The 22,137-nt window shown below is 44.0% G+C and overlaps 1 protein-coding gene across 1 annotated transcript; it reads right to left on the reverse strand.

Annotated features, from left to right (window-relative positions):
- Positions 1-254: 254 nt before the first annotated feature.
- On the reverse strand, positions 255-20,345 carry LOC115090119 (cytochrome c oxidase subunit 7A-related protein, mitochondrial-like). The gene is made up of 3 exons (XM_029598838.1): positions 20,176-20,345; positions 4,485-4,634; positions 255-3,283 (listed from the first exon to the last, which is right to left on the reverse strand). The coding sequence occupies exons 1-3, from the start codon at positions 20,341-20,343 to the stop codon at positions 3,143-3,145; spliced, it is 459 nt and encodes a 152-aa protein (XP_029454698.1). The 5' UTR covers positions 20,344-20,345; the 3' UTR covers positions 255-3,142.
- Between the last annotated feature and the right edge of the window lie 1,792 nt (positions 20,346-22,137).

Raw genomic sequence — 22,137 nt, forward strand, 5'->3', positions numbered from 1 at the left:
CCACGACCCAAATAAATTCCGTAAAATGCTAAAAACCTGGCTTTTCCACCAAGCCTTTCCTGACTAACCTTGCTCCTATCCTCCTCTCTCCCTGTGTCCCCTGTAACCTTTTTGCCCCCCCCCTTGTAAATAGTATCCCTCCTATACCCCCCACCCCACCCTGTGTATATAGCTCCCGCCTTACACCCCCCCTTCCCTGTGTATATAGCTCCCTCCCTACACCCCCCCTCCCCCCCCATTTTTTAACTATTGCCTCGGGCTCCCTGTTAGAGCCCTCCTAACTCTTGTTTATGCTGTTATGCTGTTGTTATCCACTCCCACATCCCTGTTCTATGTATTTTCTACCTGCTGTTATAATGTAAACCGATATGATGTGTATTTTAATGTCGGTATAGAAAATCTGTTAAATAAATAAATATAGTGCTGCATTTGTACAATCTTTGTCCCACAATGCGCTCTATCAAAGAGGTCTCGTATGTTCCATCAATGCTCATGGCACGCCTGGCTGAGACCAGAAAAAGGGCATTTTTTGTGCCTGCATCAATATTTTGGAATGCCCTATTAGCTGATTTGCACCTTACAACTTATGCAAACATTTTTAAGACCATGCTAAAGATGGACCTTTATCATGAGGCTTTTGAAAAATAAGGGCCTGTTACAGACTTGATTGTGTCATATTTTGTGGCTTATTTTAATTTGTAAAGGCTTTTTTATTTTTATCAACTTTTTTTTTTTTTATTATGAATGTATACTTTGTGAGTTACCAAGAACTGGCACCAGGAAACTAATAAATAAATAAATAATGCAAGCTGATGAGTCAACTGTCCAAAAAGGGATGAACCAATATCACTTGCAGATAGTTGTTGCCACTACCGTCATGACCTTGGTAAAGGGCAGTTGAGAACCCAAAGGAAAAAGCCTGAAATTGAAAGTGATGGCCTAAGACACAAAAATGAAGACTTTGAAAAGAAGGTCTAATGGAAATAGGGAGGTAGGCCTTTGCCAGGTTCAATGATGCCAGAAAGTCTCTTTTCTTACTGTCATCATGTCTGAGCGGAGGGTCTCCATTCTTAAATGGGGTACCCTCAAGCACTTGTGGAGCCCTTTTAGATCTAGGACAGGATGAAAGGTGCTGTCCTTCTTTGGCACTACAAAATAAATTGAATTTGCTCCTTGCCCCCTCTCCTGGAAAGTGCTATAGTCTTTGTAGGGTTCCTATTACTACATCTCTTTTGATTTGTGACATGCAAGGGGAAATCATAAATATATTTGGCACTGGGGAGACAGTCTCAGGTACGCATCCCCTCAAAATTATATCCAGTGTCTCTCCAGAGTCAAATGTATTTATGATTTCCCCTTGCATGTAGCTACAGTCCCATTCCAGAAGAGGGACAAGGAGAGAAAACAGGAAAGCATGGGGGTAGGAGGAGTGAAGAAAGGAAATAAAGAGAGATGAACCTCAAGGTTTCCTTTTATTATTTTTAAAGGGCTGGGTCCTCTCGGATCCCCTATCCTTAGATTTGGAATCCCATTAGGAGGGATCTGCAGCTACCTAAGGAGGCACGGATCAGCTCTTAGGCGCCTCTACAGAGTCCTTCCCAGTAAGCAGCTCCACTGATGGGAATCTTCTCTGAGAGGCTGTTGCCACAGAAGCTAAGGGCTCAACCAGGCCAGGCTGAACTCCTAATCTGTCTACAGGTTGTTCACAACTGCACGTGACATAGTCCCTTGGCAAGGGTCTACAGCCATTCTCCTTTTATAGATGAAAAGGAGGTCATAAAGGGGGTGTTCCGGCAGTTGAGGAGTGGGGAAATCCCAAGCATAATGGACTGGTCCAGCAGGAAGAAAAGAGGTATTCTAGAAGGAGGAATTAGGGCGAAGAATCTGAACACATACTTTCAATTTTTGAAAATATTTGCACAAATCTACAGGCACACATTTACACTTGCTACGAAGCAGGTATAAATGTGTACGTGTAAGCCACGGAAAGTGCACATCTGCTAATTTGTGGACTTATATGCATAAATCCATTTTGAAAATTTGGGCTAACGATTGCATGTATTTTCTACATGCCGACTTTGGCCGAACACAGGCTGCATAAAATTATCCTACATGCAGAAAACATTTTGTTGGAACAGAAATATTTTATGCATAGAAAGTATTGCTTGTGCACCAAAATCATGTTTTCTGCATACGATTTGTGCACACAAAAATTTTTTGTGCAAAAAACATTTTGGAAGTAATTTTCAAAGGAGTTATGTGCCTAAAAATAGCACATTATAGCAATTTTCAAAATCCTATTTGTGTGTGTAAAACATTTTGGCAATTCAGCCCTATGGAATATATTTTCAAAGGAGTTGCACTTATAAAAGTAACACTTTTCAAAAACTCATTTGTGTGTGCAAGTCCTTTTGAAAATTACCTTTGTATGCATATAAATCATATTTTATGTGCAGAAAATATGATGTGCATAAATCATGATTTTTATGAGACTTAAAACATGAATTAGCATACCATTAGCTTACATCATCAGAAGTAACTTTTTTTTTTTAGCACATGAGTCAAGAAAATATGTATTGAAATTCAGCACATTTTTTTACTCATGGTTTATTACATTAGGCCTACGGTCGGCTGTTGTAGCCCTGGTGCAGCAAATGAGAAGAAAGAAGACAAACAGCAAACAGTGATACATTGATTTTAGGGGAATAATAAATTACAAAAATTGATATTTTTTAATTGTAGAATAAAATATTTATTTCAATTTATATATTCATCATAAAAGAATTATAGTATGATCTAAAGTTTTCAAAACTTTCAAAGACCCTTTAGCCTTCTCCTCTTTTCAATACTTATTGTTCATTTCCTTATTGTAACTAAATTTTCCTGAAAATGTTTTAATTCATTTTACATGTCCTTAATAGTACATCTTTGATTACTTTCCATCTGCATGCCAACAAAACATACACAATAAAATCTGTTTGACACCTAATTTTAGAAAAAAACATTAGAAATTGTTATACCTGGTTTCACGGTTGCTTGACAAGGGTATAAATTAAAAAGTGGTTGAACATGATTTAATTCATTGTACCATTTGCACACCAAGTGAAAATGTGGTTACAGAAGAAGAAGAAATGTCCTCTTCCTATTTCTTGTGAGGCAGAGCTGCTATGAAGAGAGCAACCACAGAATAGATGGCACCTCCAATTGTCAATGCCATGGTAATCCGGTAGAGTAATCTATCCGAGTAGCCTCCTTTCAGGTGAACTGGCATCCCATCTGGTCTCTAAAATTAAGAACAGCCATCAACCACAGGGGTCATTTTAAAGGCCAGAAGTACTAAAAGGCCTTTGTGTCCATGAAAAAGATACTTAGTACATCTGGTCTTAAGGGTCCTATTTTCTCCCATGCTATCCCTATGTCTAAAAAAGGAACTCAAACTAAGGCCTGGATTTATCAAAATGCGGTAAGTACCGCATGCGATAGCAAAAGGGGCGTGTTTAATGCTAATATAGTATTTATCGCAATTTGCGCTAATTACCTGTGCGAAGAGCTAAGTTAGTGCAAATTGCGATACCATTTCAGATTCTGTGATAAGTGCCAGACCTGTTGTATTTCCTGCGTTCAACCACTGGGGGACCATTTGTAATGATCCCAGACGAGAGAGAGAGAGAGAGAGAGCAGTCACGGCCGCTATCGCACAGCCTAACGCATTTGAAAGAGGTGTAGTTAAAATCTGTGTTATGGCTGTGCGATAGCTCTTCGCAGACAGGCTAACCCAGCCACTCTCCACCCCTAACTCCTCCTATTTTTAGAATTTGCATCGCACCATACGATATGGTGCGATCGCATGCGGTAAACACGTTTTCGCATGCGTTAAACACGTTTTCGCATGCGTTATGGGCTTTTCGCATGCGATAAGCCCTTAACGCATGCAAAAATGCCTTACCGCATTTTGAAAAATGACCCCCTAAGACTTCTTTCTGTAACAGAGCTGCCACCAAAAGAAATGGATGAATTGTACATCTTCTGCATAACCAAATAAATCCACCAGCTCACTTCACATCAACCATGACCAGTGGATAGGGAAATACTGATCTTATTTCACTGCTGGCTTGAGCTGGATACAAACTTATATACTGATTGATATATAAATAGATATAGGTATAAATATATCAAAGTTAAACAAACTTTAAATGAATACAGCAATTCCATTTGCATCTCTCTTTTTCCATATGTACTGTGTAACTCTTCACAAGCAAATTATTGTATGAACCATTGCACTTCTGAATACAAAGTGAACGGAAGAAAAGGGAACAGAAGAAACTATAAAATATCTGCTGCTCTTCCATAATCAGGAACCAAACAAGTATCATGTTCAACTATATAATTCACATGTAAATTAATGTGTTGTTAACCAAACCTTGAATGCACATCATTAAAATGTAAGGAAATCATGTGAGTAGGACAACTTGCAAGACATATACCTGGAAGAATTTCTGCAGCTCCGGGACTTTGTTTTTTCCCAGGTAACTTGGTATTTGGTGGGAACCATGTGAGCCATGTTCTATGGCTGGTCTAGTTGGTGTGGCAAATATCAATGGTGCTGGCTCCACTGGAGTGGCAGCTTTCAGCCCCTACAGATGTACAATAAAAATTAACATCTGCCTCATTTATTAAATGTTAAAAAATGAAAAAAAAAGTTTGGAAACACTCTACTGAAAAGTGCTATACAGTAAGGGGTAGATTTTAGGAGGTGCACGTGGGAGTAGATTTGTTCGCACAACCCGGCACGAACAAATCTAATCCCGATTTTATAACATGCACGCGCTGCCGCGCACGCATGTTATAAAATACAGGGTCGGTGCGTGCAAGGCTGCGCAAAATCGGCAGGCTGCGCAAAATTGGCAGCCTGCGCGCGCCGAGCGGCGCAACCATCCCCCGTCCCCCCCCCCGAGGCCGCCCCGAAACCGGAGCGGCCCCGGAGGGAACTTTCCCTATGGCCTCCCCCACCCTCCCCTCCCTTTCCCCATCTAACCCACCCCCCCAGCCCTAACTAATTCCCCCCTACCTTTATTTTACAAGTTACGCCTGCCTGAGGCAGGCATAACTTGCATGCGCCGGCCCGCCATGTTCCGGTCCGGGGGCTGGCCGCGGCCACACCCCCGGAATGCCCCTGGGCCGGAACCACGCCCGTGGCCCCGCCCCCGGAACGCCCCCCCCATGAAGAGCCAGCCGCGACATGCCCCCCAGAAAAGCCCCGGGATTTGCGCGCGCAGGGGGTGGAAGGGGCAGCTTTTCGGGGGTTACGCGCATAACCCTTTGAAAATCTGCCCCTATGTAAAATCAAGCTACTTCATAACATTAACAGCTCTAACAAATAGTCTAAATAATTCAGTTGGCAAGCAAAATGATTATGATTCTTTAATTCTCTTTTTTTCTTTTTTCATTTTATGGAGGTATTTAAAAACTGTTACTTCATCATTGCCAGCATTACTAAATAAATCTAGGGTCTGCAATGTGAACCCTTAACAGAAACCCCACACAGATATCAAACTTATTTGGCAGCTATCCTGCCATACAGAATTAGCTGCTGAGTAGTGAACTCAGGGAAAAAGATACAAAAAGTAAACAAAAAGAGAGCATGCCATAAACAAAATGAACAACTTCATTCCTTTAAAAAGATTTAAAAAACAAGGAAAAAAAATATTTGGGTACATAAAACAAAAGACTGTGTGGAAATGTAGCCATAAGTAGAAGCAATACAGCCAATAAACACAGAAGTTCATATTGCAGTATTCAGCAAGTACTGTTCCTTAAAAGAAAACTTTGGGTATTATGTGAAATATATAAAAAAAAAAAATGCATGGCAAGTTCTGTTTTAGTCTCCATGCTAATTTGCAGGCTCACTTCTAAGACTGCCAAAGGGGTCAAATAGTGGTTTCAGTGATATGGAATTATTTGTCCACTGCAAACTGAGCACAGTCAATGTTGAGAATATTTTAATTTATAAGCCAGCTAATATATGCTTTATTAATAGATTTATATGGAATGACAGGATAACCACACCTTCCATGTGCTACTCCTTGTGAACCTATTGGTTGAAGTTCTTCTCTTGTGTTTCATTAGTCAATGCATAATAAGGTATCTGTCCTGAAGATAAGCATTTAAAGCAAGAGGTTTAGTGGGGGAAAAAATGTAGATAAATCTGTTGCAAATTGAAATAATTACAATTTCCTACTGAGATATTAGTGATTAAAGTTGTTGGAACATCACTACCACCATTAACATTATTTAATTAGGAGTGCTGCTATACTGATGCTTTTCAGAACCATATGAAGGAACCACGATATATACACAGAGGAGTGAATTTTCCAAGTAGCCTCTACTCGCACATTCCATATTTTATGAAAGTAAAATCTACAAGCATATTTTAACTTTCACGTGAACATACAAGCACATAAAAAAACAGGCAGTCAAGGGCACTGCGGGATGGGGCCAACACTTATGGCCCTAAGTTGCTATTTTAAAAGACACACACACATACATTTACCAACGTGCTCGTATATTTTTTTTACACCTGCTAATTATCTGGCATATTTATTGTGTAGTACTAACTAGGTGGAAGGTTTGGGTGAACTGGGAGAAAGTTCAGGCTGAAGAACCAGGAAGGTTTTGATGATGTGAAGGAGGACTGGGCAAACAGGAGGATTTAAATCTGGCCAACTCACACACACAAATCGGAAATATGCAAGTAAGTCTTATTTTACTTTCATATGTAAAATATACTCATGTATATTTTTAAAATAGGTAGAAAAGGTACCTGTTTGCAATGCATGTAAGCCTACATAAGCACAAATGTTGCAGGATAGAGATGTATACATTTTATAAAGTATGCAGGTTATAAAATATTTGTGTATATCTACTTGCAGCCACCATGCACATTTGTTTGAAAGTTATTCACATGGGGCCAGATTTTCGAACCTACACGCGGGCGTAGATTTGTGTGCGCAACCCGGTGCGCGCAAATCTACGCCCGATTTTATAACATGCGCGCGCAGCCGCGAACATGTTATAAAATCAGGGTCGGCGCACGCAAGGGAGTGCACACTTGTGCACGCCGAGCCCTAGGGGAGCCCCGATGGCTTTCCCCGTTCCCTCTGAGGCCGCTCCAAAATCAGAGCGGCCTCGGAGGGAACTTTCCTTTCGCCCTCCCACCTTCCCCTATCTAAACCCCCCCCCCACATTTATTATTTAAGTTGCGATCCCCCAGCTTAGTGGGCCTTCAGAGGCCTCTGGCCACGCCCCCGCCCCACCCCTTTTTTCAAGCCCCGGGACATATGCGCGTCGCCAAGCCTATGCAAAATAGGCTCGGCGCACGCAGGAGTGGGTTTTAAAGGGTTACGCGCGTATATTACGCACGTAACCCTTTTAAAATCCGCCCCATAGGAAGTACTTTTCAAAATGATTTACACATGTTTAAACTGGGTTTTGCGCACATAAATGGATTATGTGCGTAACTCCTTTGAAAACTGACTCCACTGGGCTGAATTATCAAAAGGTTTTAAACGAGTAAATGGCCTTTAAAAATTTGCTAAAATATATGCTACTTTTATACATGTAACTCCTTTGAAAATTACCTCTAAAGTGTGTGCACAGCACAAACGAGTGACCTTAAACGAAACAGAGGATGTAACCATAGCAGAAGCTGAATGTATTTTATTTTTAAAACTGTAAAGACAAGCCAGATATGAAGGAGCCAGCTTTGAATTCTGAGCCATATCTTCCAATCCTGATCCATTGCTGATATCTACCCACCAGTTTCATAGAAATGATTAGAAAATCCCAATTTAGAAGTCCAAAAAACCCTGCACTGCTTCTTCCCTGTTGACTATAATGATAAACAAATGAACAAGTAAAAGGACGAATGACTGTGACTTACAAAATGAATGAATAAACCAAATTTTTTGACTCTGCAACATTATCTTTCACCTCTAGAGGTGAACCATCCAAGATGATGTCCATCAGACATGTTAAGAACAAACTGATCAATGGACTTCTACCTTTGATAAATCAAGTCCTAGCCACATCACAAAGTTTCAAAACCCTGCACTAGGCAACAGTACAATGCATTAACCAGTGCTGAGCGGCGAGTGGAAATGCAATATCACTACTTTTAAAGCTTTGCTTCTAAAAGTATTTGACCTGAAAACCGATTTAAATGCCTGCTGTGAAATACTTTTCTGACTTTGCTACGCGATAGCTTTGAGGTGATCTAAGCCAATTCAAGTGGCTTCTAAGCCCCTGAGGCAGCTCTTTGAGCGAAACTCGGCCAGAGTCGGGCAAGATTCAATAAAGTCCTGTTTTACATCGATCCAACTACTTGTGCTCATTGCTGTCAACATTCACAAATGCCAAAACCGGATTACATCTTGGCATCATTGTGGACAATACTTTGAAATCCTTGCCTCAGTGTACTGTGGCTGTCAAAAAAGAAAACAATGTTAGGAATTATTAGGAAAGGAATGTATTGTTTCATGGTGAGATCACAGCTAGAGTACTGTGTGCAATTCTGGTCACCACATCTCAAAAAAGATATAGTTGAACTGGAAAAGGTATGGAGAAAAGTGACCAAAATAATAAAGGGGATGGAAAAGCTCATCTATGAGGTAAAGCTAGAGGTTAGGGCTGTTCAGCTTTGAGAAGAGATTACGGAGGAAGAAAATGGGTAAGTATGAATCTGTTATTTACTATCTTAAAAAATACAAAGACTAGTGGACTCATTTGAATCGGAGAACATAACACACAATTCAGCTCTGGAATTCATTGCCAGAGGCAGGGATGGATTTAAGATTTTGTTACCCCTAGGCGATAATGCCTGGTAAAGGTATGTAAGGAGGACCACATCACAGCTTGGCAAATGTTGACGGGAGACAACAATCTAACCTCCGCTCATGACACTGCCTTAGCCCTAGTGGAATGAGCCCTAACCTGACTAGGCAACGGCTGCTCTGCATCCAAATGTGTGGCCATAACTACCTCCTTAATGCAGCAGGCTATTGTAGGAATCTATCTTCCTGAGAGGTATAGAAACCTCCAAATACCTCAAGATAAGCCTCTTGACATCCAAGGGCCATAACAGGCAATAGTCCTCCGCATCTCTTTCCCTGTCCAGAGAAAGCAGGGAAATGGACTGATTCAAGTGAAAATCCGAGACCACTTTTGGCAAAAAGGAAAGAACAGTGCGCAGCTGTTTCGCCCCCGGAGTCACTTGTAGAAATGGCTCCCAAGACAAGGCAAGGCCTGACGTTTGGATATTCTACACACCCAACTGCTGCCACAAGAAATACTGTTTTCAAGGTTAGTAAACTCAAGGAAAGGTTACGCATCAGTTGAAAAGTAGGGCCTGCTAAAAAATCCAAAACTAGATTAAGACTCCACAAGGGCACCAGCAACCGCAAGGGAGGATGAAGATGCTTCACTCCTTTCAAGAAACGGGCCATATCTGAATGAGCCGACAAGGGTCCATCATTCACCTGACCTTGGAAACAGGCAAGAGCCACCACCTGTACCTTTAGAGAATTAAAGGCTAACCCTTTACTCAATTCATCCTACAAAAATTCCAAAGTCAGCAGGATCTTAACCAAACAAGGAAGAATTCTTCAAACTTTACACCAAGCCTCAACACTTGCCAAACTCACACATAGGCTAAGAAAGTGGAGAACTTTCTCGCTTGCAGCAAGGTGGCAATTACTGCAGTAGAATATCCATGTTTCAGCAACCTAGCCCTTTCAAGGGCCATACCCGTAAGATAAAATCGAGTCAGATTTTCATGAACAACAGGTCCCTGCCATAGCAGATCCCTGTGTGCCGATAACCCGAGGGGAGAGTCCACCAGGAGCCTTTGCAGATCTGCATACCACAGTCTCCTGGGCCAACCTGGCTTGACTCTTGATCTTTTGAATCATTCTGCCCAACATGGGCCACGGGGAAAAAGTATTCAGCAGCATGTCCTCTGGCCACTCTTACATGAGGACATCGATGCCCAAGGACTTTGGATCTCTCCTGCGATTGAAGAATCAAGAAACCTTTGCACTGCGAGAAGTCACCAGCAGGTTCAAAAATGGAAGGCCCCTATCAGCTGAAATACCTCGTTTGACATTCCCATTCTCCTGGATCCAGATTGTCTGCTGAGAAAGTCTGCTCTTACATTGTCTTTTCCTGCAATGTGTGAGGCTAAGATCTCCTGAAGATGCACTTTCGCCCATTCCATAAATCGGGCTATTTCCTACAACATCTGCTTGCTTTTGGTTCCTCCCTGCCGACTGATGTAAGACACTGTCATTGCATTGTCCAACATTATCTGGACCACTCGACCCTGCAATTGGTCGAACCACAAACATGCCTACCGGACAGCACGGGCTTCCAGCAGATTGAGAGACTCTTCTGAACTCTAACACCCTTGTACGTCAACTCCTGACAGTGAGCTCCCAAACCCAGGAGGCTGGCGTCTGTCATGAGAACTAGCCAATCTGAAGAATTTAGGGAAACCCCCTTTCTTAAATGATCCACTTGCAACCACCACTGCAGGTGAGTGAAGACCTCCATTGGTAGGAGAAGCCAAATTGAATAGTCCTGAGACTGCGAGTTCCAACGAGACAACAGAGCGCACTGAAGAGGACGAATATGTGCCCTCACCCATGACACCACCTTCAGGGTTGTTGCCATCTGAGCACCTGTAGATAGGACCACACTGTCGGGCTTATTGTGTTCATCAAAAGATGCACCTGCGCCATCAGCTTCAGAATATGGCCCTCCAGCGTGTCGAACCAAATACCGAGATGACTGAAGATTGCTCTTGGCCAGGTTTACCACCTAAGCTAGCTCTTCAATAAGGAGATCATCTTGTGTGACACCCAGAGGCTCTCCTCCAGACTCTTGGCCCGAATCAGCCAGTTGTCCAAGTACAGGTGTACTAGAATCCCATCCTTTCTCAATTCCACCACCACCATAACCTTGGAAAAAGTTCTGAGCGCAGTGGTCAAAGCAAAAGGTAGCGCTCACAACTGATAATGGCGTCCCAAAATTGCAGAACGCACAAATCTTTGATGCTGTAGCCGAATGGGAATATGCAGGTATGCCTTGGAGAAATCCAGAGACATCAGAAACTTCTCCCAACTGTACTGCCATTATTACTTAGCGCACGGTTTCCATGCGAAAATGGGTCACCCGTAAATGAGAGTTGACCCCCTTGAGATCCAAGGTGGGGCAAAAAGAGCCCTCCTTCTTGGGCACAACAAAATAAATGGAATATCAGCCCATATTTTCTTGAGACGTGGGCACTAGAACAACAGCCCACAGACTGAGGAATCTTAGGGGCGGATTTTCAGACTCCGCGAATAGGCCTACTTTTGTTTGCGCTCCAGGCGCAAACAAAAGTACGCTGGATTTTAGTAGATACACGCGGAGCCGCGCGTATCTGCTAAAAACCTGGATCGGCGCGTGCAAGGCTATCGATTTTGTATAGCCGGCGCGCGCCGAGCAGCCTACCCCCGTTCCCTCCGAGGCCGCTCTGAAATCGGAGCAGCCTCGGAGGGAACTTCCTTTTGCCCTCCCCTCACCTTCCCCTCCCTTCCCCTACCTAACCCACCCACCCGGCCCTGTCTAAGCCCCCACCTTACCTTTGTCGGGGGATTTACGCCTCCCAGAGGGAGGCGTAAATCCCCGCGTGCCAGCGGGCCTCCTGCGCGCCGGGCCGCGACCTGGGGGCGGGTACGGAGGGCACGGCCCCGCCCCCGGACCGCCCCGGGCCGTAGCCACGCCCCCGTACCCGCCCCCAAAATGCTGCCGACACGCCCCCGAAACGCCGCGACGACCGGGCCCGCCCCCGACACGCCCCCTCGGAGAACCCCGGGACTTACGCGAGTCCCGGGGCTCTGCGCGCGCCGGTAGGCCTATGTAAAATAGGCTCACCGGCGCGCAGGGCCCTGCTCGCCTAAATCCGCCCGGTTTTGGGCGGATTTAGGCGAGCAGGGCTCTGAAAATCCGCCCCTTAATGTACACTCCACTGCTTGTCTCTTCTGTGGAGTTGCAGGGGAGTCACCATGAATACACCTTTAGGAACATTGAGAAACTCCAGCGCATAACCATCTCGTATCACCTCCAGAACCCACTGGTCTGATGTGTTTCAACCCTCCTCCGATAAAAGAGAGGCAACCCCCTATCTCCTGTTCCCAGGGGTGGGTCAGCACACCTTCATTGGGAGGTTTGTGGGGCTCCACTACCCAAGCCTGTACCCTGTCTAGGCTACCTGGGATAAAAGGACTGAGACCTACCCAAAGGTCGAGCCCTCTGAAAAGCCACTCCTCTGTAGGATCGAAAACGTTTGGATCTCCTAGTACAACCTCTCATGTTGAAAAAACACAGCGTCTGTTTCTTATCCTCTGGCAACCGAGAAACTTAGGATTCACCCCACTGATTGGTCATTTTTTTCAGCTCGCTCCCAAACAAGAGCAAGCCTTTAAAGGGCAGCTTCATAAAGTTAGACTTGGAGGTTGCATCAGCCAACCAATTTCTCAGCCATAACTGATAACTGGCTGCTATTACCAAAGCCACCCCTCTGTCTCAAGTGTGGACCAAATCGCAGCCTACATCTGCCAAAAAGGTGGCTGCTGGTTCTATCACTCCCCTGGAATTCACACCAGAGTCAGAGTCATCAACCTCCTGAGAGAGAAGCAAACAAGAGCGAGCCACCAAGGAACAACAAGAAGCTATCTGCAGATTCATTGCCATTGCTTCAAAAGCTGGTTTAAGGATGGTCTCAATTCTCCTATCAAGTGTATCCTTCAAAACTGCTCCCCCTGCTACAGGAATAGTCGTCTGCTTCATAACAGCACACACAAGCACATCCACTTTTGGAAAGTGCAATTGTTCTCATGCAGCCAGGTCCAGGATGATAGTCCTTCCAAGACTCGTACCCTTGTGATCCCGAATCAGCTGAAACTTCTCATCTGACAACATCCACTCTCCTGGGTCCAGACTTTCCCTGCTGAGAAAGGCTACTCTTATGTTATCTTAGCTTGCAATGTGCGAGGCTGAGATCATCGGGAGATGCACCTCTACCCATTCCATAAGATGATTTATTTCCTGCGACACTTGCTGGCTCTTGGTACCTCCCTGCCGATTGATTTAAGCCACAGTCATTGCATTGTCCAACATTATGCAGACTGAGCTACCCTGCAGCCTGTCGCTGAAATATAAACATGTCAACCAGACCGCACTGGCCTCCAGGTGATTGATGTTCCAGAGAGTCACTTTGCACTCCAGCTCCCTTGTGCCATCAGCTCCCGACAGTGAGCTCCCCAACCAAGAAGACTCGCATCCATTGTCAGAACTAGCCAGTCTGGACAGGATAGCGAAACTCCCTTCCATAGATGATCCGCCTGCAGCCACCATTGCAATTGGGCGAAGACCTCCATTGGCAGGTGGAGCTGAATTGATTAGTCTTAAGACTGCGGATTCCACCGAGACAACAGGGAGCGGTGAAGAGGACTCATATGCGCCCTCGCCCACGGTACTACTTCCAGGGTCGCCGCTGTTAAGCCAAGGACCTGCAGGTAAAACCATACGGCTGGGTGCAGAGTGTTCGACAACAGACGGAGTTGAGCTAGTAACTTCTGAATTCAAGCTTCTGGCATGAACACCTTGATCTGCTTCGTGTCGAACTAAACTCCTAAGTATTCCAGTGACTGAATAGGCTGAAGACTGCTCTTGGCTAGGTTCACCACCCAGCCGAGCTCCCACAACAGGGAAATCACATTGCGAATTACCAGGCAGCTCTCTTCCAGCGACTTGATGCGAATCAGCCAGTCATCCAAATATGGGTATACTAGGAGTCTATCCATTCTCAACTCTGCTGTAACTACCAATACATTGGAACAGGTTCTGGGAATAGTGGCCAGACCAAGGGCAGCGCCCGAAACTGAAAGTGGTGTCCTAGAATTGTGAACCGCAAGAAGTGTTGAAGTTCTAGTTGGATGGGAATGTGGAGATACTCCTCTGACAGATCAAGAGAGGTAAGAAATTCCCCTGATTGCACGGTCATTATTACTGAGTGCAATGTCTTCATGCAAAAATGCTTCATTTTCAGATGACAACTGAGGCCTTTGATGGGACGAAAAATGCCCTCCTTCTTTGGTACAACAAAATAATGGAAAATCACCCTGTATTTTCTTGAGATGTAGGCACTGGGACCACAACCCTCATACTGAGGAGCCTTGCCAGTGCAGTTTCCACTGCACTGGCAAGGCTTTTCTTGTGGTGAGTAGCAGGGAGACACCATGAACAGGTTCTGAGGAACACTGCAAAACCCCAGCGAATATTGCTCTTGTATCACCTCCAGGACCCACTGATCCGATGTGATTTCGACCCATCTCTGATAAACGAAAGAGAGGCGTCCCCTATCTCCTATTCCCGGGGGTGGGTTGACTTCATTGGGAGACTCGGGAGGTTCCACTACCCGAGCCTGCACCTCTTCTGGGTTATCGGAGATGAAAGGCTGAGACCCACCAAAGGGTCAAGTCCTCTGAAGGTTGCTCCTGTTCCGGGTTAAAAACGCTTGGATCCTCTAGCACGCCCTCTCATGGGAAGGGAGCACTGCGCCTGCTTATTATCCTCCAGCAAACAAGGAACCAGAGATTCACCCCACTTACTGGCTAGTTTCTTCAACTCACAACCAAACAAAAGCGAGCCATTAAGGGGCAACTTAGTGAGGTTAGCCTTGGAGGTCACATCAGCCGACCAATTTCTAAACCATAACTGACGCTTGGCAGCTACTATCGAAGCCACCCCTCTGGCTGAAATGCGGACCAAATCACAGCCAGCCTCCACCAAGAAGGCAGCAGCTGGTTCCACAACTGTACTGGAGTTTACACCAGAGTCATCAACCTCCTGGGAGAGACGCAAACAAAAGCGAGCCACCAAGGAATAGCAAGAAGCAATCTGCAAGGTAATTGCCACTGCTTCAAATGTTCTCAGGATGGGGTCTGCGGGTGTCTGCTGGGCCAGCAGGAGATGACATAGGCTTAAATGCAAATCCTGCTTTTGGCTGGGGGGGGAGATGGGGGCAGAGGTAGGGTTTGCATCTCAGCAATGGATAGGGCAGGGGCTTGGTTATCCATACCCAATCTGATGTATAAAATTGGGATGTGCTAAGACACATACACAGGCTCCCTCTCCCTCACACATACATATGACAGACACTTGGTCTCTCACACTCATTAGCACTCTCTCCTTCACACACACACACACACTTGCCCTCACACTCACTAACATTCTCCCTCATAAATACACACATATCCTCGTTCACTGGAACTCTCTTCCTCACACAAATACACATACTCACTAACTCACACTCACCGGCACTGGCTCCCACACACAAACACTTGCTTTCTCACAGCCACTATCTCACACACATGCTCACTCTCTCATACTCACTGGCATTATCTTCTCCTCATCCCCCCCCCCCCCCCCACACACACACACAAACATTTCTCTCCCACACTTTTTCTGTGATGGGACAGAGAAGATGTGCTTGGGCTGCGGCCACTGGGCCTCTTTTTTGGGAGGTGCTGTCAGCTCTGCTTGTCCTTTTCATTGTAAGCATGGGCAGATACGAGGGAGTAGAATTGCTAGCTGGCTCACTGGGCCTTTACTTAATAGGGGTGGGTAGGCGGAAGGGACTGAAGGTGCAGGCGGCCCCACTGGGCCTTTTCTTGGTAGGCGCAGGCTGTGAGAGGAAGTGGAGGTGCTGGCGTCCTCACTGGGACATTTCTTGGTAGGTGTGGGTAGCAGATGGAAATGGAGGTGCCAGTGGCCCTGCTGTGCCTTTTTTTGGTAGGTGTGGGAGGCAGGAGGGCGTGGCAGTGCTGGCGATCCCGCTGGGCCTTTTCTTGGTAGGTGCCGTGGCGGAAAGGAGTGGAGGTGCCAACAGCCCCACTGGACATTTTCCTGGTAGGCACAAGCATCAGGATGAAATAGAGGTGCTAGCGGCCTCACTGAGACTTTTCTTGGTAGGCATGGGTGGCAGATGGAAGTGGAGGTGCCAGTGGCCCTGCTGGGCCTTTTCTTGGTAGGAGTGGTAGAGAGTGGAGGTGTCGACAGCTTCACTGGCAGGAGGGAGATGAGGTGCCAGTGGGCATTCTGGGCCTTTAGTTGTTATGTGCGGGTAGGAGGAGAGGTTCCATCTCCTCTGACCCCCGCCAACGCCCAGTGTGGCCTGACAAACTTGCTTGGCTCTATCTCCTCCTGAGACCCTCGCCTTGCCACCTCTCTTCTCGCAGGCCACAACCAGACAGGGGGAAAGAAGGGCAAGCAATCAAAATTAAAAAACTCTGAAATTTTGAAATGTAGCTCTTAGTTTGATATCCCACAGGGTTCAGCCAAACCGGCAGCACAGCAGACAGCAAACAAGCAGCAAATCTCACCCTGCTTCATGAAAGAACTGCCCTTGCCATCGGGTAAGGGCTGATTGCAACAATATCTGCTGGCTGGGCATTGGGTGGCAGTTCTTTTAGTCACAGCATTGACAGCAGGCAGAGCAGCAGAGGCTTTTTTTTCCACTGCCGGAGGCAGGAATGTTTTTAAATCCCTGTCGCCCCCAGATATCTGCCGCCCTAGGCACAGGCCTATTGTGCTAGTGACAAATACAGGCCTGGAGGGAGGATGCAGTAAAGACAGTTAATGTAGCTGTGTTTAAACAGGTTTGGTCAAGTTCCTGGAGGAGAAGTCCAGAAACTGTTATTAACCAAGTAGGGCTTGGGGAATGTAATTTCTTATCCTTGGGCGTTAGCAGCATGGGATCTATCTACTATTTAGGATCTTGCCAAGTCCTTACAACCTGAATTGACCATTGTTGGAAACAGGATACTGGGCTTGATGGACCCTCGATCTGAGACAGCATGACAATTATGTTCTTATACACATTGGGAATGAACTGGTCCCGCTAGTCTACAAGTATATTTGGCATTTAAAACAAATACAGAAACTGCAGAGCTCAATGGGAAACACCAGATGAAGTAATGGAAGATTATAAACCAATATTCCTTGTGATGTTCTTTGAAGATCTTAAGAAAAAGTTACCTGAGTAGCATGATATTTAAATAATTACAGTATGCTGTCAAATTTTTTTTTAAGTCAATATACCAGACAAAATTCCAGCAATATTTAATTGCCCAAATCCTTACTAGACATGTATATATCAGTCAGGGGAATTTTCTTATTGCTTTCTAAGAATTTAGGTATATTTAGGGCTCAAAAGTTTATTTCAGTTTATATTCTGCTCTTCCTCATGTCACTCAAAACAGCTGAACACATCTAACTTTTAAAATATTTAAAGGGCATCTTTCACAGATCAAATACACTTATTAAAAAGATAATGCAAAACTCCTCCTTTTTACAGAACCTTTTACTTCAAACCAACTTATTTTTAAAAGTAACTAATATATAACATTTTTCTCCTAAGCAGAATAACAAAATATATGTGAATAATATATAATATCGAGTTACTGAAAAAGAACTAACATTACTTACTTGAGTATGGATTTATACTGAAAGCAAGAAGTAATTTGTTTCTGACATTGTGTTTAAGAAGATTAAATTGACACTAATGAAACTGGTTTACTTCGTCTCCTTAGATTTTTAAAAAGTATGTAAAATGGAAATCCCAGAATGACTATGCAATTAAAAAACCCTCCTTTCAGCAATAAAGATGTACTATTAGCCAGTCATAATAGGCAATACCAGCAGGACGATGCCTTCTTTGCCTTGTGCTTAATCATCGGCTAAGGTACAGCTATTTATATTCATAAATCTTTTACTATTGAATTCACATTCATATTTGTTTTCCTAGATGCAATACTGTGCAACATTTGTAAGCCAGCGAGAAGTACCAGAGTTTATTCTTCCATCGGCCCTCTGATGCAGATATCAAAACACAGCCAGTGTCGGGCCATCTTTCTGGATTTACAGATGGATTTCATTTATTTATTTATGAACTTTTAATATACCGACATTTGTAGGGCACATCACGCCGGTTTACAATTAACTCAAAGAAGGGAAAGTTACATTTAATGGGGGTGGGGGGAGGGGAGCAGGCGAGAAAAGGGAGAAGAAGGGCTGGGAACGAGAGGCTTAGTAAGATACTGAAACAAAGATAGGAAAAGAAAGTGGAGAGGAACCAACATAACTAAAAAAAAAACCTTACTATATTTACATCATGGGAGGGTATATAAAGAACTGGACTGTATATATAAAAGTAATGTAGGGCGAATTCTGCAAATCAGGGAGGGCAATGTCTAGGTTTGGTTTAAGGATTTCTAAAATAAACTTGCATAAATAACATACATAAAAAGTGTTCTTCCTAAAATAGCTGTACCATAGCCGATGAATAAACAAGGCAAAGAAGGCATCACCAACCCGAAGTGCCTATTATGACTGGCTAATAGTATGGTACATCTTTAATCGATGAAAGAAGGGTTTTTTTTAATTGCATAGTTTGACTTTGTCCTTCAAGTTTGACACATATTTCTCTATCATTGCTATAATCCCAGAATGACACCACCTTTCACTGAATCAAATCAGTTTTGCATCCGTAACCATAAGTAACTGTTTCAATTTATGGAAATCAGGCCATATATTTAACACCTATAACTAGATTTTTATTAAGGTACCTTTTATTGTACTATGGTTCTACCATGACATTAAACACCAAGCAAAAGTCTGAATCTAAGTCCAGAAATAGCTACTCTCAATACCTCATTTTTCCACTTCACTACTCTTCCTCTGTTAGAGCATGGAAAGATACAAATCTGCTCTTCTAGTCCATTAAAAGTGCAAAACACAGTGTGGCTCTTTGACAATCAGCAATAAATATTGATTGCCTCCACAGTGCACAACATACTCATTCTTTTAGAAAATTACTGTATCAATTATTAAGAGAGAGTAATAGGCCTCTCTTAATAATTGGAAGAAGGAGTCAAAACCTTGGCATTTGGTTTCAAGTCATTAACCTAAACGCAGGAAATGAATTATCTAAAAAAAAAAAAAAAAAGCTGCATAAAACTAGCACTGAAATTTAAATTTACATCAGCAGCACTCACTAAGGTAACATTAGAAAAGAAAAAATGACATCTGCTCAATTATTTTGGTCAAAGTTGAACTTTAAATTAAACTGGATCTGTGGCACTGCCACAGTTTAGCAACAAAGGAGATCAACATTCTGGCATCTTGCCTAACAAAATGCAAGCACAGAGATGATACAGGCAGGACTCGGATCGTCCTGTTGCTGCACGGGTGTCTCCCGTCACTATTAAGAATGGTAATCGAAAAGTCAGCTGCCGAGGCAGCTTCCCTTCCTATCTAAGATCAGGCAAAGGGACCCGATCTCATTCAGGCAATTAAATTGTGCACGTTGTGAAGAGAGAATAGGCTAGATCTGTGCATTTTCACTGTGCTCTATTAATGGAGGGCTCATAGCTTCAGCTGAAGCACAGACATGCAAACTGCAGTATTACAACACAAATTCAGGGAGAAATCACAACCAAAGAATCAGATACCACACTCCCCTTGACTTTATTTATGTTTTAAGTTTAAAAAAATGAATTTTCTATTTCAAACTGATTTTTGTCTACACAAGTAAACTGAAAACAAACCACGGATTTCACTATTCAATTTTAGCCAAGGTTAATTAAGTAAGTCTATGAAGACCTTTTATATAACTATGTCGATTCCCAAGAAATAGCACTCTGATTAGATCTGTAGAACGTATGCACAAGTTTGGCATACTATGCTACCCTTACAAGTTTGTCAGGAATAGGAACGTGATAATTGCACGTACTGAGTGTCAAAGACTAGAGAGAGCAAGGTTAGCTAAGGGGTCAAACGCTCACAGCTGCACATTTGAAAGGTAACATGCAGGGGCCAGGATCCTCTTTAAAACATAATAATAATGCAAAATCAAAGAAAAGGAAATGAAAAGAAGTGCGGATCCCTGCTCTTGCTTGCCCCCCCGGGCTCCATAGGTTCACTGCGGCCTCCCCCAAGGCTCCTTGCCGTCGGTCAATTGCGACCTTGTAGCGGCTCCGAGGGGAGTGGGGCAAAGAACTGGCTGGCAGCGCTCACCTGGGGAAAATAAGCCGCGCGAGCTGTGCAGCCCGCCAGCCGCTGCGATATCCCACTGAACTTGTAATACATAGTGGGGCAACGGAGCACAATCAAATGCCCTTCGCAATAATCGCACACAACCCCCGGCCCACAACAAATCGTATTTGCGTGTAGTCGCTCGCGCATGCGTCACACGTTAGCCACATCCTGAGGGCCTGCTGGGAAATGTAGTTTACTGCCACTAGAAAGCTGTTTCTCAGCGCTGAGGGTTGGTGTGGTTGATCGAGTAGTGCTATATTAAACTTTAGAAATTAAAACTGCAAGTGGGATAACAGTTTAGCGAAAAGAGAGAGCTAAGGACCGGGAAGGAGAAAAATTATAGCGTTAGGAATGGGAGAAACACTCGCTTCCCAGATTAGAAACAGGGGTGGCGTGGCCGACTGCTAAAGTAAAGCTGTTGGAAGCTAAGGTCTGCAAGCTTTGATGGTTTACCGTAATTGTGAGCATCAGCAGGAAGACAACGAAACGGGTGAAAGGCGGGAAAAAGACATTACCATCTTCACATATTTAACTAAATAAAAGCGCGTTTAAACCAGGAAAGCTGGAAACCCGGTACAGTTTCCTGCAGACATGCTATAGAATACGAAGTAATATTTAGATTACTTTCATGTTATAGGTAGATGTTATCAGGTGATACACACATGTTCAGTAATGTAATAAAGTACAACATAAGAACATAAGAAAATGCCATACTGGGTCAGACCAAGGGTCCATCAAGCCCAGCATCCTGTTTCCAACAGTGGCCAATCCAGGCCATAAGAACCTGGCAAGTACCCAAAAACTAAGTCTATTCCATGTAACCATTGCTAATGGCAGTGGCTATTCTCTAAGTGAACTTAATAGCAGGTAATGAACTTCTCCTCCAAGAACTTATCCAATCCTTTTTTAAACACAGCTATACTAACTGCACTAACCACATCCTCTGGCAACAAATTCCAGAGTTTAATTGTGCGTTGAGTAAAAAAGAACTTTCTCCGATTAGTTTTAAATGTGCCCCATGCTAACTTCATGGAGTGCCCCCTAGTCTTTCTACTATCCGAAAGAGTAAATAACAAATTCACATCTACCTGTTCTAGACCTCTCATGATTTTAAACACCTCTATCATATCCCCCCTCAGTCGTCTCTTCTCCAAGCTGAAAAGTCCTAACCTCTTTAGTCTTTCCTCATAGGGGAGTTGTTCCATTCCCCTTATCATTTTGGTAGCCCTTCTCTGTACAAAATGTAGAGAAAATATTGTTAAGCAAATATTTTATATTCTACACAGTAAATTATTTCATTTTGTAAACGTATGAACTGTATTGATAGATCATTTCCAGTAGATGCCTTCGTGCAGCCTCTGAGTCTCAAGAAGAAGTAGATAATAGAAAAAAAAAAAAAAAGGTAAAAGTAAGAAGGATATTCATCTCCTGACTTCAACCTCAGCCATCCCCTCCTTCGGCTGCTAATCTCTCGACTACAAAGCAAATGCACCCGCCCTCCTTTTGACCAGGGACCCTCTCTGCGTCACATTCCTCTTTCAGATACCCATAAACAAACAAACCTCCAGCATCCATCAATAGGACTACACTCAACCTCCAGCTTCTTCACTCGGACTACACTCTATCTCTATCATCCATCACTCGGACTACACTCAACCTCCAGCTTCTTCACTCGGACTACACTCAACCTCCAGCTTCTTCACTCGGACTACACTCAACCTCCAGCTTCTTCACTCGGACTACACTCAACCTCCAGCTTCTTCACTCGAACCGCACTCAATCTCTATCATCCATCACTCGGACCGTACTCAACCTCCAGCTTCTTCACTCGGACTACTCTCTATCTCTATCATCCATCACTCGGACTACACTCACTCGAACCGCACTCAATCTCTACCATCCATCATTCGGACTACACTCAAACTCCAGCTTACTTCACTC

Source organism: Rhinatrema bivittatum, chromosome 4 (genome assembly GCF_901001135.1).
Source record: "Rhinatrema bivittatum chromosome 4, aRhiBiv1.1, whole genome shotgun sequence".
Classification (NCBI taxonomy): Eukaryota; Metazoa; Chordata; class Amphibia; order Gymnophiona; family Rhinatrematidae; genus Rhinatrema; species Rhinatrema bivittatum.

What these genes read in the sequence shown, in the direction of transcription:
- LOC115090119 (XM_029598838.1), bottom strand. Translation starts at nt 20,343, where the DNA reads ATGCGCGAGCGACTACACGCAAATACGATTTGTTGTGGGCCGGGGGTT. An exon ending in GCGCGGCTTATTTTCCCCAG is followed by an intron (nt 4,635 to 20,175) that starts GTGAGCGCTGCC and finishes GTACATCTGTAG; the next exon opens with GGGCTGAAAGCTGCCACTCC. An exon ending in AGCTGCAGAAATTCTTCCAG is followed by an intron (nt 3,284 to 4,484) that starts GTATATGTCTTG and finishes TCTTAATTTTAG; the next exon opens with AGACCAGATGGGATGCCAGT.